The sequence below is a fragment of the Acomys russatus genome, chromosome 26 (assembly GCF_903995435.1).
Source record: "Acomys russatus chromosome 26, mAcoRus1.1, whole genome shotgun sequence".
NCBI lineage: Eukaryota > Metazoa > Chordata > Mammalia > Rodentia > Muridae > Acomys > Acomys russatus.
The window spans coordinates 4,501,138-4,515,627 of record NC_067162.1 but is presented as its reverse complement, the minus strand read 5'-3'; the positions used below and the strand labels follow the sequence as shown (position 1 = coordinate 4,515,627).

Below are 14,490 nucleotides of genomic sequence, written 5' to 3'. Positions count from 1 at the left end.
TAACCAGCTACCCTCCAACTTGGCCATTTAAAATAACTATTTTATTATCAGATCTAGCCATGTTATGGGTCAGGAATTTGGACACGTCTGTTCCTTGTCACTTCAACCAGGCTCACTGGGTAGTTTGCGGCTGGCCCTGAGCTTGTCTCAGGTCCACAGTCACTAGTCTGGCCCCTTGGCAGGGACAGCTGGAAATCTCAGGGCCTCTCAACCTGGCAGGACTGTGGTGCCAATCTATCTGAGGCCAGTCCTGGAACAGGCGAGCCGGACGTCAGAACCAGCTACAAAAGTGTTCGCATTTTTCATCTCCCGTACACCCGATTCGGGTGGTTCCTTGTGAAAATTCTCTCTGAAAGGACTTCCCCTCCAAGCTCTGTATGGCAATCTGTGTGTTCACTGGGTAAAGATGGAAATCAGAGCTAGCTATCACAAACGAGTGCTTGCTCTTAGTTAAAGACGGGCGGAGGTAAAGGCAGATATGCCTCTTTATCTCACTGCAGTAGCAAAACTGAGGAAAACCCAGTGTGCTCCAGTGTGAGCAAGCATTTGTCAGCTGGCACTTACTAGACACTGCTTTTTAAATCCTATGAAGCAGCGTGCCGAAGCACAAGTGTCATGCAGCTGGTCAGGAGAATAAGGCAGGAGGAGCTCAGAAGGTGGAGGCTATAGTGAGCCACAGAGTGCATTCCAGGCCAGGCTGGACTGCAGACTGTCTCCAGAATAAGTGTGTTTGGGCTACCTCTCATTGCCTTGATTTAGCAATGCGACTCCTAATAATTCACCCAAGAAAGTTGCTCACAATCAGAAAAAAAAAAAATCCAGGTGTACAAATGTGTTCTCCACTCCAGTAAGTCACTCACTTTTATGTGTAAGGCACATAAAAGAAAGATTGACGGAAATGGGATCGATGCTATGTCACCATGTGCAGCCATTAAGCTGATAAATGCCACGCTTGTGGGAGAGTGTTTTTCCATATAAGCAGAGCAAAACTATAATTATAAATAATGATTAAAGAATATATTCAAACTATGCTTATAACAATAGCAATGGCCAGGCAGTAATGATGCACACCTTTAATCCCAGCACTTGGGAGGCAGAGGCAGACAGATCTCTGTGAGTTTGAGGTCAGCCTGGTCTACAAAGTGAGTCCAGGACAGCCAGGGCTACACAAAGAAATCCTGTCTCAAAAAACAACAACAGCAAATGATAATAGTAGTAGTAGTAGTTGTAGAAGAACAAGGAGGAGGAGGAGGAGGAGGAGGAGGAGGAGGAGGAGGAGGAGGAGGAGGAGGAGGAGAAGAAGAAGAAGAAGAAGAAGAAGAAGAAGAAGAAGAAGAAGAAGAAGAAGAAGAAGAAGAAGAAGAAGAAGAAGAAGAAGAAGAAATGGCCAAAGAATTTTAAAAGTAAAAAGAGGTTCTGTTGAAGTGGTATCTTTTGAATTTAATTTTAATTTTATAATGTTTTTAAGTTTGTTCAGCCATAAAAGTTTAATGGAACAACGGCTATCTCCAGCCCTACCAGCAAAATTTAACACACAAGCTGAATGAAGTGGTGCATGCCTTATACTCCCAACACCCAGGAGGCAGAAGTAGGCAGATCTCTGTGAGTTCAAGGCCAGCCTGGTCTCCAAGACAGCCAGGGCTACATAGTGAGACCCTGTCTCAAAAAAATAGTAATAATATTAATAGGAGGAGGAGGAGTAAAATATTCACCACACATGCAGGAAATGCCTCTGTCCTTAAAAATATTTTTTTAGGGCTGAAGAGATGGCTCAGCAGTTAAGAGCACTGGCTGCTCCTCCAGGGGTCCTGAGTTCAGCAACCACATGGTGGCTCACAACCATCTGTAATGAAATTTGATGCCTTCTTCTGTAGTGTGTTCTCTTCTGTCATGCAGTCGTGCATGCAAATAGAGTCCTTATATACACAAATACACAAATAAATCTTTTTTAAAAAGTGTCTTAAATCTGTTTAGATGCATGCACTATAGCAAACAACGTCACGTTACAAAAGGTGGTTTATCCTTTAATTCTGATGCGTCACATGTAGGGGCACTAGGCAATAGAATAGGAAGACTCCACTATGACTCAGCAGATCCCACGCTTGGCTCCAGGCTCTTCACTGGTGACTGACGTGGGGTGTGGCAATACCAAGCCCTTGCCTTTCCAGTTCTTGGGGTTCCCATCTTAAATACAAGAGCAAAAGCAAACAGCCTAGAGGCCTCTTCTAGTTTTAAAATTATTTCATTTTATACTTCCAAAAACCAGGATTAGCTTGTGTATGTGTTACCTAGACCAGGACTAGCTTGGAACGCAGGAAAATGTTCAGAACATAATCTGCTTTGCCCAATAAAGTAAATAATATGTGGTAAGAGGAAAAGAAAAAGGCTTGGCCACAATGGGGAAAGACTTCATTCATCTCGCGTCTATCTGGCACCTACTGCTCTGCATGCTGGAAGCTCTCAAAGCGTCTGACTGTATGGTACTGGCTTTCTCAGTGGAGAGGTTGGCACAGTCAATCAACAAAATACATGAAGAAAACACTTTTGTTTGCCTCATAGTGTGACATTTACATAAGTGTAAATGGAACAGGACAATTCAGGAAGAAGACTCAGAAACGTTAAGTAGGAGTTCCATAAAAAGACAACTGAGCTGGTGGTGAAGGTACATTTTTGTGATCCTGGCTCCCAGGGGATAAAGAAGGGAATCACAAATCTACAGCTAGCTTTGGCTAAAGAGTTTCTTCCAGACCAGCTTTGGATGCACACCGAAACCGAAATTTAAATTTTTTAAAAATATTTCGAGGAAAGACCTGAAGGAAAAGAGAGAGCAGATGTGAGGGCCCCTTATGTGTGTGTCCTCTGGAAGAGGAGGACAGCCGTGGCAGGCTTGGAGCAGAGCAGGCCCAATCTATTTTGTAGGCTCATTCCAATTTTTGTGCCCAAGGAACTGTGTGACAGGGCATGGTGGGTACAGATACCTGTTAGAAGACTATTGGATAACTTAGGCAATACGATGAAGGGAACACCTTTGAGGGAGTTGTTTTGGTTAGTTGGGGGTTTTTGTGTTTTGTTTTGTTTTGTTTTGTTTTGTTTTGTTTTGTTTTGTTTTGTTTTGTGTCAAAGTCTCTTTACGGAGCCTTGGCTGTCCTGAAACTTGATATGTAGACCAGGCTGACATCAAACTCACAGAGATCCCTCCTGCCTCTGCCTCCTGAGTGCTGGGATCAAAGGCGTGTGCCACCATGCTAGAAGTGGGCACCTTTGAAGGAAGGTGTTACAAGATTTGCAAACAGACTGGGTGTATGGTAGAAGAGGTAATTCACATCTGTAATCCCAGTTTTGGGGAGGCTGAGGCAGGAGAAGTGCCAAAAGTTTGAGATCAGCCTGGGCTCCACGTAGAAAAAAGAAAAACAACCTGGCATCATCTGGAACCTCAGAGGCCTCATCTGTAACTTGCTTGAGGGTAGTCATGAAGACAGAGCAGCCAGTTCTTGGCGCAGTGAGGCACTCAGCTGTGATTGTTAACCGCCAGCACATCCTTAACCAGCCTTGTCAGGAGGCGGTTGCTTATTCTCATCGCCCCCTCCGTGTGGCAGGGAGTTAGTTGGCTACAGACCAATCAAGTGTCCTGAAAAGGGTCACTGAAAGCTGGTGCACAGAGCACCCAGTGCTCACAGTCCCCTGTCCAGAAAAAGACAGCTGGCCAGCGAAACGGGAAGAAGGTTTTTCAGGAGCCTTAAAGATGCCCAGAGGCAGAAGGGAAGCAAAGGTCTAGAAACTGTCTCATGACTATACCATCAAAACAGAAGCCATAGCTCTGAGCAGGGATCACCCTACTCTGTGTTTAATTCTCAGGACAGCCCTGAGAATTAGCTAAGGTATGGGGCCGAGGTGGTGAGAATTGGCCAAGGGGCTACTTTGGGGGGTATGGGTGTTCATTGGATGCCCAGTGGAATCTCAAGTTGGCCACTACCTACTCAAGTCCAAAGTTCAAATCGGGGTTTCAGGCTATAATTATAAAGTTGGGCATTACCAACACAAAAATAGTTGAAATGATACTAATTCCATAGGTGGAGATCACTGAGACAAAGTTGCACAGACTGGGGCCTAGAGAAATGCAGTGCTAAGGATCTGGGGAAAATGTGGGGGGAAAACAAGGAATGGAGATTTCCAGAGGGGGGAGATCAGTTGGTAGTGATTGGATCTGCACCTGCAGGTTATAACAACTGAAGATATCTTTCACACACACTCACACTCACTGATACATACAAATACACTCACACATACACACACACTCACACTCACACATCAAGTAAACTAAAGACAGTAGTAAGAAAAGTGTATTTGTGTGTCTGTCTGTCTGTCTGCCTGCCTGCCTGCCTGTCTATGTGTGTTTTATATAATAAACTTCCAAGAAAAAATTCAAGGTTGAAACACTTAGGGTTTCCTATTTTCCACAATGTCCCCATGTTCATCATCACAAGTAATTGTTTCTAATCGCTCTTATAGTTATTCTCTCACTTATAGTTATATGTCTCACAAAGATGCTATCAAGATCAATGTGGTTACAAATGAAAAATATTCTAATTCTTTCTGACATGGTCAGTAAAGGTTATGAGTCACTTGGTGAGCTACATGCTAAAAATTCCTTCTACATATATAAAAACAAATCTATACTAGAGTATGGATGTGTGTGGGTGTGTGTGCCAGTCAGATGTAGTCGTGATACAGCAGGAAATGAAGCTGGTTATAAGCATGGGCATCACACTGTCTTATTTATGCCATCTTCTTCCAGGGCACCTGGCTTCTCCCTGCCTTGTGAGAAAAAGGCATTTTGTTCAAGTCAAATGCCTGTTGGGTTTTGCTGCCTGTAGGGAAGGGGAGAAGAGCCGGCAGAACTCAGCAGGCAGTCCTGGGGCTCAGGAAGCCTGTCTCCACTCCAGCTTTTACTGAACATCAGGCTGGCCAGATCGATAAGCCACAAAGAAAAGAAAATAGAACTGGAAATCAAAGTGGGCACGAATCTTTGTCTTGCTAAAAGGAACCCTGGCTTGTGCCGCGCCGTAAGAGGGTTCTCCTGCTGTTTGCGGAGCTGTATTTTATTATAATTCTACACCTTTTGTCCAGACATTCTTATGCATGCAGATCTTACTTGCCCTACAAACGTTTTGCAAACCATTTCTCCAGCGTATTGAGCTGCATGTATTTTGTGTAGCGTCATCATAATATACAGAAGCTTATAGGTTCTAATCTATAAGTAAATCTGGTAAAGAATCGGGCATTGCTATGCTTAGGAGCTGGATTGCACAGACTCAAACGATGTAGACACACTGAGACGGTGAGCTAAGTATAAATGACAAAGAGCTCATTTTGGCAAAAATGGGTGACTTGTATATTCCCTTGACTTATTGATTAGTCTGCAATAGTAAATTGAAGTAAGAAAGCTGCAAACCCAAGTGCACCTGTCTCCAGTGCTTTCGTCTGTTTACAGCCTTCTTCTGGCACCATTCAGTGAGAGCTATAAAAAGAAAAGGTTCCTTTTCCATTACAACAGGAAGAAAAATTCCAAGAATGAAGCCACAAAAACACCATGACACACAAAAAAAAATTTTTTTAATTAAAAAGATCATGCCATGTCTCAGATCTTTTCTTCATCGTAAGTCTGAAAGCAGTTAGCAGCAGACTATCACATCAAGTCAAAGAGCACAGAGTGTCTAAGCCAGACTTGCTTCAGACATTTAAATGTGATTGCTATCAGAAAAAATATAAAATAGCCAGGCATGTGGTATGCAATTATAATTTCTCCCTTGGGTAGTAGCGGCAAGAGGATTACAAGCTCAAGGTCGTCCTGGAAAACAATGTGAACTTTAGGCCATCCTACATGAGACACCATCTCAATTCATACACATACCAAAAGCAAGGAAGTAGAGCCAGACGTGGTGGTGCACATCTTCAACCCCAGCACTCAGGAGGCAGAGGCAGACAGATCTCTGTGAGTTCAAGTCTAGCCTCGTCTACATATTAAGTTCCAGGATAGCCAGGGCTAAATCAAGAGATTATCTTCCCCCCGCAAAAATAAAAAATAAAATAAAATAAAAATACATATATATAATGTGGAGAGAGACATATGTACATACATACATACATACATACATACATACATACATACGCATTACCATGGAAAGTCCTAGCAGCTTTCACTACCCTCTCTCCTCCTTTGGCTCAGCTTAAACACGTGGACAGCACTCTGGTGGTGCCACTTTCTAAATGCGCTAAGATTATTTATTTCCTTACTGGTTTGCTGATAATTTCACACATATACACAATGTACTGTGATTACATTGAACTTCCCCCGTTACCCTCTCTCGTCCCCTCCCCATCTGTCCGAACCCCTCCTTCCTGGCTCGTCTTGTCTCCTACCTGCCTCTCAGTTCCGTTATTGTTGATCATGAGCTTGGGCAGATGGTTGGGCAGATGGAATACTGACAACTCACCAGTGGCCACACTACTGAAGAAAATCACACTGGCCCCGTCTATCACCACCAACTGCCAATAACAGCCACTCCGGAAGGGGGTGGGGCCTCATGGGCCCCGCCCCCACCATGATGGACTGCTGGAGGGTCCAATCCTGTGAAGGCCTTAATCCATAGCGGCTACCTGTCCATGGTTGCCACATCCACATCGTATCTGGATGACAGTGTTTTATAGCACTCATAAATTGTAGCTCTTTACAGGCTCTCGATGCAGGCCTGCCAGGCCATCTGTTTCCAAATGGTACGCTATTTTACTTTGTTTTGTTTCGTTTCCCATCAAGGCTCGCAGAAAATTCCTAGAAAGCCAATGGTTGTTCTTCTTCCAAGGGAGGCACTTTCCAGTCAAAATGAGTTCAAAATATGTTAACAGCTTGATTTACGTCCCTTCTTTCCTCTTCCTCCCCCGGCCCCCTCCACTCCTCCTTTTTCGTCCTCCTCCCCGCCCTCTGCAGGTACAGAGCAGTGGCCTCCTGGAGTCGTGTTCAGGGTATTGGGATCCCCTTGGTTACTGCCATCGAAATCGTGTCCATCTGGATCCTGTCCTTCATGTTGGCCATCCCAGAAGCGATCGGCTTCGTCATGGTGCCCTTCGAATACAAGGGCGAGCAGCATAGGACGTGCATGCTCAATGCCACGTCCAAGTTCATGCAGGTACGGACATTTGCACCGCTCACTTTGCACCACGCCAACTTCAACAGTTTCGTTTTACAATGGCGCTAGGCGAGGGAAAGCGCTCCGTGTACTCCACTGTCCCTGTCCCGAGGCTTGCTGGTGTTCCAACACGGATGCTGTGCCGACTGCAGCTGTTCCTGTGGTCCTCTGCCCGCTGCAAGGCAGTCCTGACCTGTGTGCGGCTTCTTGAATAGAGCTGCTATGTTATCTATAGCACAGCTATAGACCAAGTCGGTTTTCTGTTCCAAAGAATACCAAGACAATTTACTACGAGAGACTACCTCTCTATTTACAGAGTGTAGTTTGTTTTTATGGCTAAGAGATTGCAGACAAGACAGTCCACCTGAACATGTACATGTTATTCGAGGAAATATACTTTCATCAGTTATATTTCTGAACACAAATCTTATTGACCCTAAAAAATATTTCACAAAACATTTCTCCAGAAAAATGGGTAGCATGTATGCCCTGCGGGAAATTGTTGTCACGTACGTGAAACTATATGTTCTGATCAAGAAATAAATTTGGTAAAGAATTAAACAAGATTCCTAGGAGCTGCGCTAGCTAATTGCCAGGGCTTACCTGGGCTTATATTAATATGAACTCTAAGCCTGGCATCCCTGAGCACAGCAGCAGCATTGGGCATCCCTGAGCACAGCAGCAGCATTGGGCATCCCTGAGCACAGCAGCAGCATTGGGCATTCCTGAGCACAGCAGCATTGGGCATCCCTGAGCACAGCAGCATTGGGCATCCCTGAGCACAGCAGCATTGGGCATCCCTGAGCACAGCAGCATTGGGCATCCCTGAGCACAGCAGCAGCATTGGGCATCCCTGAGCACAGCAGCATTGGGCATCCCTGAGCACAGCAGCAGCATTGGGCATCCCTGAACACAGCAGCAGCATTGGGCATCCCTGAGCACAGCAGCATTGGGCATCCCTGAGCACAGCAGCAGCATTGGGCATTCCTGAGCACAGCAGCATTGGGCATTCCTGAGCGCAGCAGCATTGGGCATCCCTGAGCGCAGCCGCACTGGGCATCCCTGAGCACAGCAGCATTGGGCATTCCTGAGCGCAGCAGCATTGGGCATCCCTGAGCACAGCAGCACTGGGCATCCCTGAGCACAGCAGCATTGGGCATCCCTGAGCACAGCAGCAGCATTGGGCATCCCTGAGCACAGCAGCAGCATTGGGCATCCCTGAGCACAGCAGCATTGGGCATCCCTGAGCACAGCAGCATTGGGCATCCCTGAGCACAGCAGCATTGGGCATCCCTGAGCACAGCAGCATTGGGCATCCCTGAGCACAGCAGCAGCATTGGGCATTCCTGAGCACAGCAGCATTGGGCATCCCTGAGCGCAGCAGCATTGGGCATCCCTGAGCACAGCAGCAGCATTGGGCATCCCTGAGCGCAGCAGCAGCATTGGGCATCCCTGAGCACAGCAGCATTGGGCATCCCTGAGCACAGCAGCAGCATTGGGCATCCCTGAGCACAGCAGCAGCATTGGGCATCCCTGAGCACAGCAGCATTGGGCATCCCTGAGCACAGCAGCATTGGGCATCCCTGAGCACAGCAGCATTGGGCATCCCTGAGCACAGCAGCAGCATTGGGCATTCCTGAGCACAGCAGCATTGGGCATCCCTGAGCGCAGCAGCATTGGGCATCCCTGAGCACAGCAGCAGCATTGGGCATCCCTGAGCGCAGCAGCAGCATTGGGCATCCCTGAGCACAGCAGCATTGGGCATCCTGAGCACAGCAGCAGCATTGGGCATCCCTGAGCACAGCAGCAGCATTGGGCATCCCTGAGCACAGCAGCTTGGGCATCCCTGAGCACAGCAGCAGCACTGGGCATCCCTGAGCACAGCAGCATTGGGCATTCCTGAGCGCAGCAGCATTGGGCATCCCTGAGCACAGCAGCATTGGGCATCCCTGAGCACAGCAGCAGCATTGGGCATTCCAGAGCACAGCAGCATTGGGCATCCCTGAGCGCAGCAGCATTGGGCATCCCTGAGCGCAGCAGCACTGGGCATCCCTGAGCGCAGCAGCACTGGGCATCCCTGAGCGCAGCAGCATTGGGCATCCCTGAGCACAGCAGCTTGGGCATCCCTGAGCACAGCAGCAGCATTGGCATTCCTGAGCACAGCAGCATTGGGCATCCCTGAGCACAGCAGCAGCACTGGGCATCCCTGAGCACAGCAGCATTGGGCATTCCTGAGCGCAGCAGCATTGGGCATCCCTGAGCACAGCAGCTTGGGCATCCCTGAGCACAGCAGCAGCATTGGGCATTCCTGAGCACAGCAGCACTGGGCATCCCTGAGCGCAGCAGCATTGGGCATCCCTGAGCACAGCAGCTTGGGCATCCCTGAGCACAGCAGCAGCATTGGGCATCCCTGAGCGCAGCAGCAGCATTGGGCATCCCTGAGCACAGCAGCATTGGGCATCCCTGAGCACAGCAGCAGCATTGGGCATCCCTGAGCACAGCAGCAGCATTGGGCATCCCTGAGCACAGCAGCAGCATTGGGCATCCCTGAGCACAGCAGCATTGGGCATCCCTGAGCACAGCAGCAGCATTGGGCATTCCTGAGCACAGCAGCATTGGGCATCCCTGAGCGCAGCAGCATTGGGCATCCCTGAGCACAGCAGCAGCATTGGGCATCCCTGAGCGCAGCAGCAGCATTGGGCATCCCTGAGCACAGCAGCATTGGGCATCCCTGAGCACAGCAGCAGCATTGGGCATCCCTGAGCACAGCAGCAGCATTGGGCATCCCTGAGCACAGCAGCTTGGGCATCCCTGAGCACAGCAGCAGCACTGGGCATCCCTGAGCACAGCAGCATTGGGCATTCCTGAGCGCAGCAGCATTGGGCATCCCTCAGCACAGCAGCATTGGGCATCCCTGAGCACAGCAGCAGCATTGGGCATTCCAGAGCACAGCAGCATTGGGCATCCCTGAGCGCAGCAGCATTGGGCATCCCTGAGCGCAGCAGCACTGGGCATCCCTGAGCGCAGCAGCACTGGGCATCCCTGAGCGCAGCAGCATTGGGCATCCCTGAGCACAGCAGCTTGGGCATCCCTGAGCACAGCAGCAGCATTGGGCATTCCTGAGCACAGCAGCATTGGGCATCCCTGAGCACAGCAGCAGCACTGGGCATCCCTGAGCACAGCAGCATTGGGCATTCCTGAGCGCAGCAGCATTGGGCATCCCTGAGCACAGCAGCTTGGGCATCCCTGAGCACAGCAGCAGCATTGGGCATTCCTGAGCACAGCAGCACTGGGCATCCCTGAGCGCAGCAGCATTGGGCATCCCTGAGCACAGCAGCTTGGGCATCCCTGAGCACAGCAGCAGCATTGGGCATTCCTGAGCACAGCAGCACTGGGCATCCCTGAGCGCAGCAGCATTGGGCATTCCTGAGCACAGCAGCATTGGGCATCCCTGGGCGCAGCAGCATTGGGCATCCCTGAGCGCAGCAGCACTGGGCATCCCTGAGCGCAGCAGCACTGGGCATCCCTGAGCGCAGCAGCATTGGGCATTCCTGAGCGCAGCAGCATTGGGCATCCCTGAGCACAGCAGCTTGGGCATCCCTGAGCACAGCAGCAGCATTGGGCATTCCTGAGCACAGCAGCACTGGGCATCCCTGAGCGCAGCATCATTGGGCATCCCTGAGCACAGCAGCTTGGGCATCCCTGAGCACAGCAGCAGCATTGGGCATTCCTGAGCACAGCAGCATTGGGCATCCCTGAGCACAGCAGCAGCATTGGGCATCCCTGAGCACAGCAGCAGCATTGGGCATCCCTGAGCACAGCAGCATTGGGCATCCCTGAGCACAGCAGCATTGGGCATCCCTGAGCACAGCAGCATTGGGCATCCCTGAGCACAGCAGCAGCATTGGGCATTCCTGAGCACAGCAGCATTGGGCATTCCTGAGCGCAGCAGCATTGGGCATCCCTGAGCACAGCAGCAGCATTGGGCATCCCTGAGCGCAGCAGCAGCATTGGGCATCCCTGAGCACAGCAGCATTGGGCATCCCTGAGCACAGCAGCAGCATTGGGCATCCCTGAGCACAGCAGCAGCATTGGGCATCCCTGAGCACAGCAGCTTGGGCATCCCTGAGCACAGCAGCAGCACTGGGCATCCCTGAGCACAGCAGCATTGGGCATTCCTGAGCGCAGCAGCATTGGGCATCCCTGAGCACAGCAGCATTGGGCATCCCTGAGCACAGCAGCAGCATTGGGCATTCCAGAGCACAGCAGCATTGGGCATCCCTGAGCGCAGCAGCATTGGGCATCCCTGAGCGCAGCAGCACTGGGCATCCCTGAGCACAGCAGCATTGGGCATCCCTGAGCGCAGCAGCATTGGGCATCCCTGAGCACAGCAGCTTGGGCATCCCTGAGCACAGCAGCAGCATTGGGCATTCCTGAGCACAGCAGCACTGGGCATCCCTGAGCGCAGCAGCATTGGGCATCCCTGAGCACAGCAGCATTGGGCATCCCTGAGCACAGCAGCAGCATTGGGCATTCCTGAGCACAGCAGCACTGGGCATCCCTGAGCGCAGCAGCACTGGGCATCCCTGAGCACAGCAGCATTGGGCATTCCTGAGCACAGCAGCATTGGGCATCCCTGGGTGCAGCAGCATTGGGCATCCCTGAGCGCAGCAGCACTGGGCATCCCTGAGCGCAGCAGCACTGGGCATCCCTGAGCACAGCAGCATTGGGCATTCCTGAGCGCAGCAGCATTGGGCATCCCTGAGCACAGCAGCAGCACTGGGCATCCCTGAGCACAGCAGCAGCACTGGGCATCCCTGAGCACAGCAGCATTGGGCATCCCTGAGCACAGCAGCAGCATTGGGCATCCCTGAGCACAGCAGCATTGGGCATCCCTGAGCACAGCAGCAGCATTGGGCATCCCTGAGCACAGCAGCATTGGGCATTCCTGAGCACAGCAGCATTGGGCATCCCTGAGCGCAGCAGCACTGGGCCTCCCTGAGCGCAGCAGCACTGGGCATCCCTGAGCGCAGCAGCATTGGGCATCCCTGAGCACAGCAGCAGCATTGGGCATCCCTGAGCACAGCAGCATTGGGCATCCCTGAGCACAGCAGCAGCATTGGGCATCCCTGAGCACAGCAGCATTGGGCATCCCTGAGCACAGCAGCATTGGGCATCCCTGAGCACAGCAGCAGCATTGGGCATCCCTGAGCGCAGCAGCATTGGGCATCCCTGACCACAGCAGCATTGGGCATCCCTGACCACAGCAGCAGCATTGGGCATCCCTGAGCGCAGCAGCACTGGGCATCCCTGAGCACAGCAGCATTGGGCATTCCTGAGCGCAGCAGCATTGGGCATCCCTGAGCACAGCAGCATTGGGCATCCCTGGACACAGCAGCATTGGGCATCCCTGAGCACAGCAGCATTGGGCATCCCTGAGCGCAGCAGCATTGGGCATCCCTGAGCGCAGTAGCATTGGGCATCCCTGAGCGCAGCACCATTGGGCATCCCTGAGCACAGCAGCATTGGGCATCCCTGAGCACAGCAGCAGCATTGGGCATCCCTGAGCACAGCAGCAGCATTGGGCATCCCTGAGCACAGCAGCATTGGGCATCCCTGACCACAGCAGTGTTGGGCATCCCTGAGCACAGCAGCAGCATTGGGCATCCCTGAACACAGCAGCAGCATTGGGCATCCCTGAGCGCAGCAGCATTGGGCATCCCTGAGCACAGCAGCATTGGGCATCCCTGAGCACAGCAGCATTGGGCATCCCTGAGCGCAGCAGCATTGGGCATCCCTGAGCACAGCAGCATTGGGCATCCCTGAGCACAGCAGCATTGAGCATCCCTGAGCACAGCAGCATTAGGCATCCCTGAGCACAGCAGCAGCATTGGGCATCCCTGAGCACAGCAGCAGCATTGGGCATCCCTGAGCACAGCAGCAGCATTGGGCATTCCTGAGCACAGCAGCAGCATTGGGCATCCCTGAGCACAGCAGCATTGGGCATCCCTGAGCACAGCAGCAGCATTGGGCATCCCTGAGCACAGCAGCAGCATTGGGCATTCCTGAGCACAGCAGCAGCATTGGGCATCCCTGAGCACAGCAGCATTGGGCATCCCTGAGCACAGCAGCATTGGGCATCCCTGAGCACAAACAAATAAAAATAATTCAAAGAACTCAGGAAAACTGGAGAATGGAAACCTCAAACTGATGTATTTTTCTTATGTTTTAACTTGGTCAGTTGGTCCACAATGAAAAGGGAACAGTGGGATGGATGGCTTAGCTCATGGTCCCGGGATGGGATTGGGAAGGGCAAAGAAGCATTCTAGATTTCCCAGAGAAAAGCATGTGAGGAGAGAAACTCCTGTGAGAAGCCACTTAGTAATAATCCCTGGGAATGGATGAGCTGACACAGGTGCTCCCTACAGCCTGAGGTGTCTGTGTAAGGCTTGAGAAGAGGGAGGGGCCAAGTGCTGGTGGGAGTGGCTGCGGGCTACAATAAGGGATATGGGACAAGCTAGTGAGATTTCAGAGATCGTTCCAAGTCTAGAATAACCTTTTTTTCTACTATAGCTTCCTATCTTCTCTCACACTTTGTCACTCTTCAACTCTGCTCTACCCTAAACTGTCCCAAGGCCCTTTCCAGTCCCTAGCTGATGACATCATTCAAAAACAAAACTGTGTGAGTCCTTTCTCATGGAGGGGGCTGGGTGCTCTGTCCTTCCAGCTCTGGCCTGGGTCACCTCCCAGACCCCAGGCAGCTGCTTGTAGGCCACACTCACTCAGCCTGCAATTCTGTGGGAAGAGGCTACAAAAGTGGGGAGGGTGAGGGAGTTGGGGAGAGGATGTTTGTACTGTGCTTCCAAACAGGGGCAGACTCCAGAGTCCTTTCAAGTTCCAGACAGCGATCCTTCTGCAGTGGGTGGGCCAGAAGAGATCTGTTTAACAAATTCGAGGAAACCAACTCTTTGGGGAGTTTGCATTTAATCTGGGTTAGAATTTGAGGGGCTATGAGCTTAGATGGGGAAAAATGTTTTCACTAAACTCCCCCTGAAATGTGCCATTTCCTCTGATTTTAAATGTAGATAGTAAACCACTATAGTGTTTAAGGGTACCATGACTTATGAGAGAAAAATATGTGGAGACAATCTTAAAACATTAGTATTCATTGTTGCTTCAACATCTCCGTAGTTCTTTGAGCCATTACACTATTTAATTAAAACCATATGCTATGCAGTTTATTAATGAATAATCTCTTTATCAGAAATTTATTTTCAGTATTTTGATAGCTCCATTTCAATGTAAT

General features: G+C 50.6%; 1 protein-coding gene across 1 annotated transcript in view; it reads left to right on the top strand.

The window, feature by feature from the left end:
- The window catches only part of Ednra (endothelin receptor type A), a 56,902-nt gene that overhangs the window by 33,237 nt on the left and 9,175 nt on the right, over positions 1-14,490 (top strand). Inside the window, exon 3 of the mRNA XM_051168684.1 lies at positions 6,986-7,184. Coding sequence (XP_051024641.1) covers positions 6,986-7,184 — 199 coding nt within the window. The remainder of the gene's footprint in view (positions 1-6,985; positions 7,185-14,490) is intronic.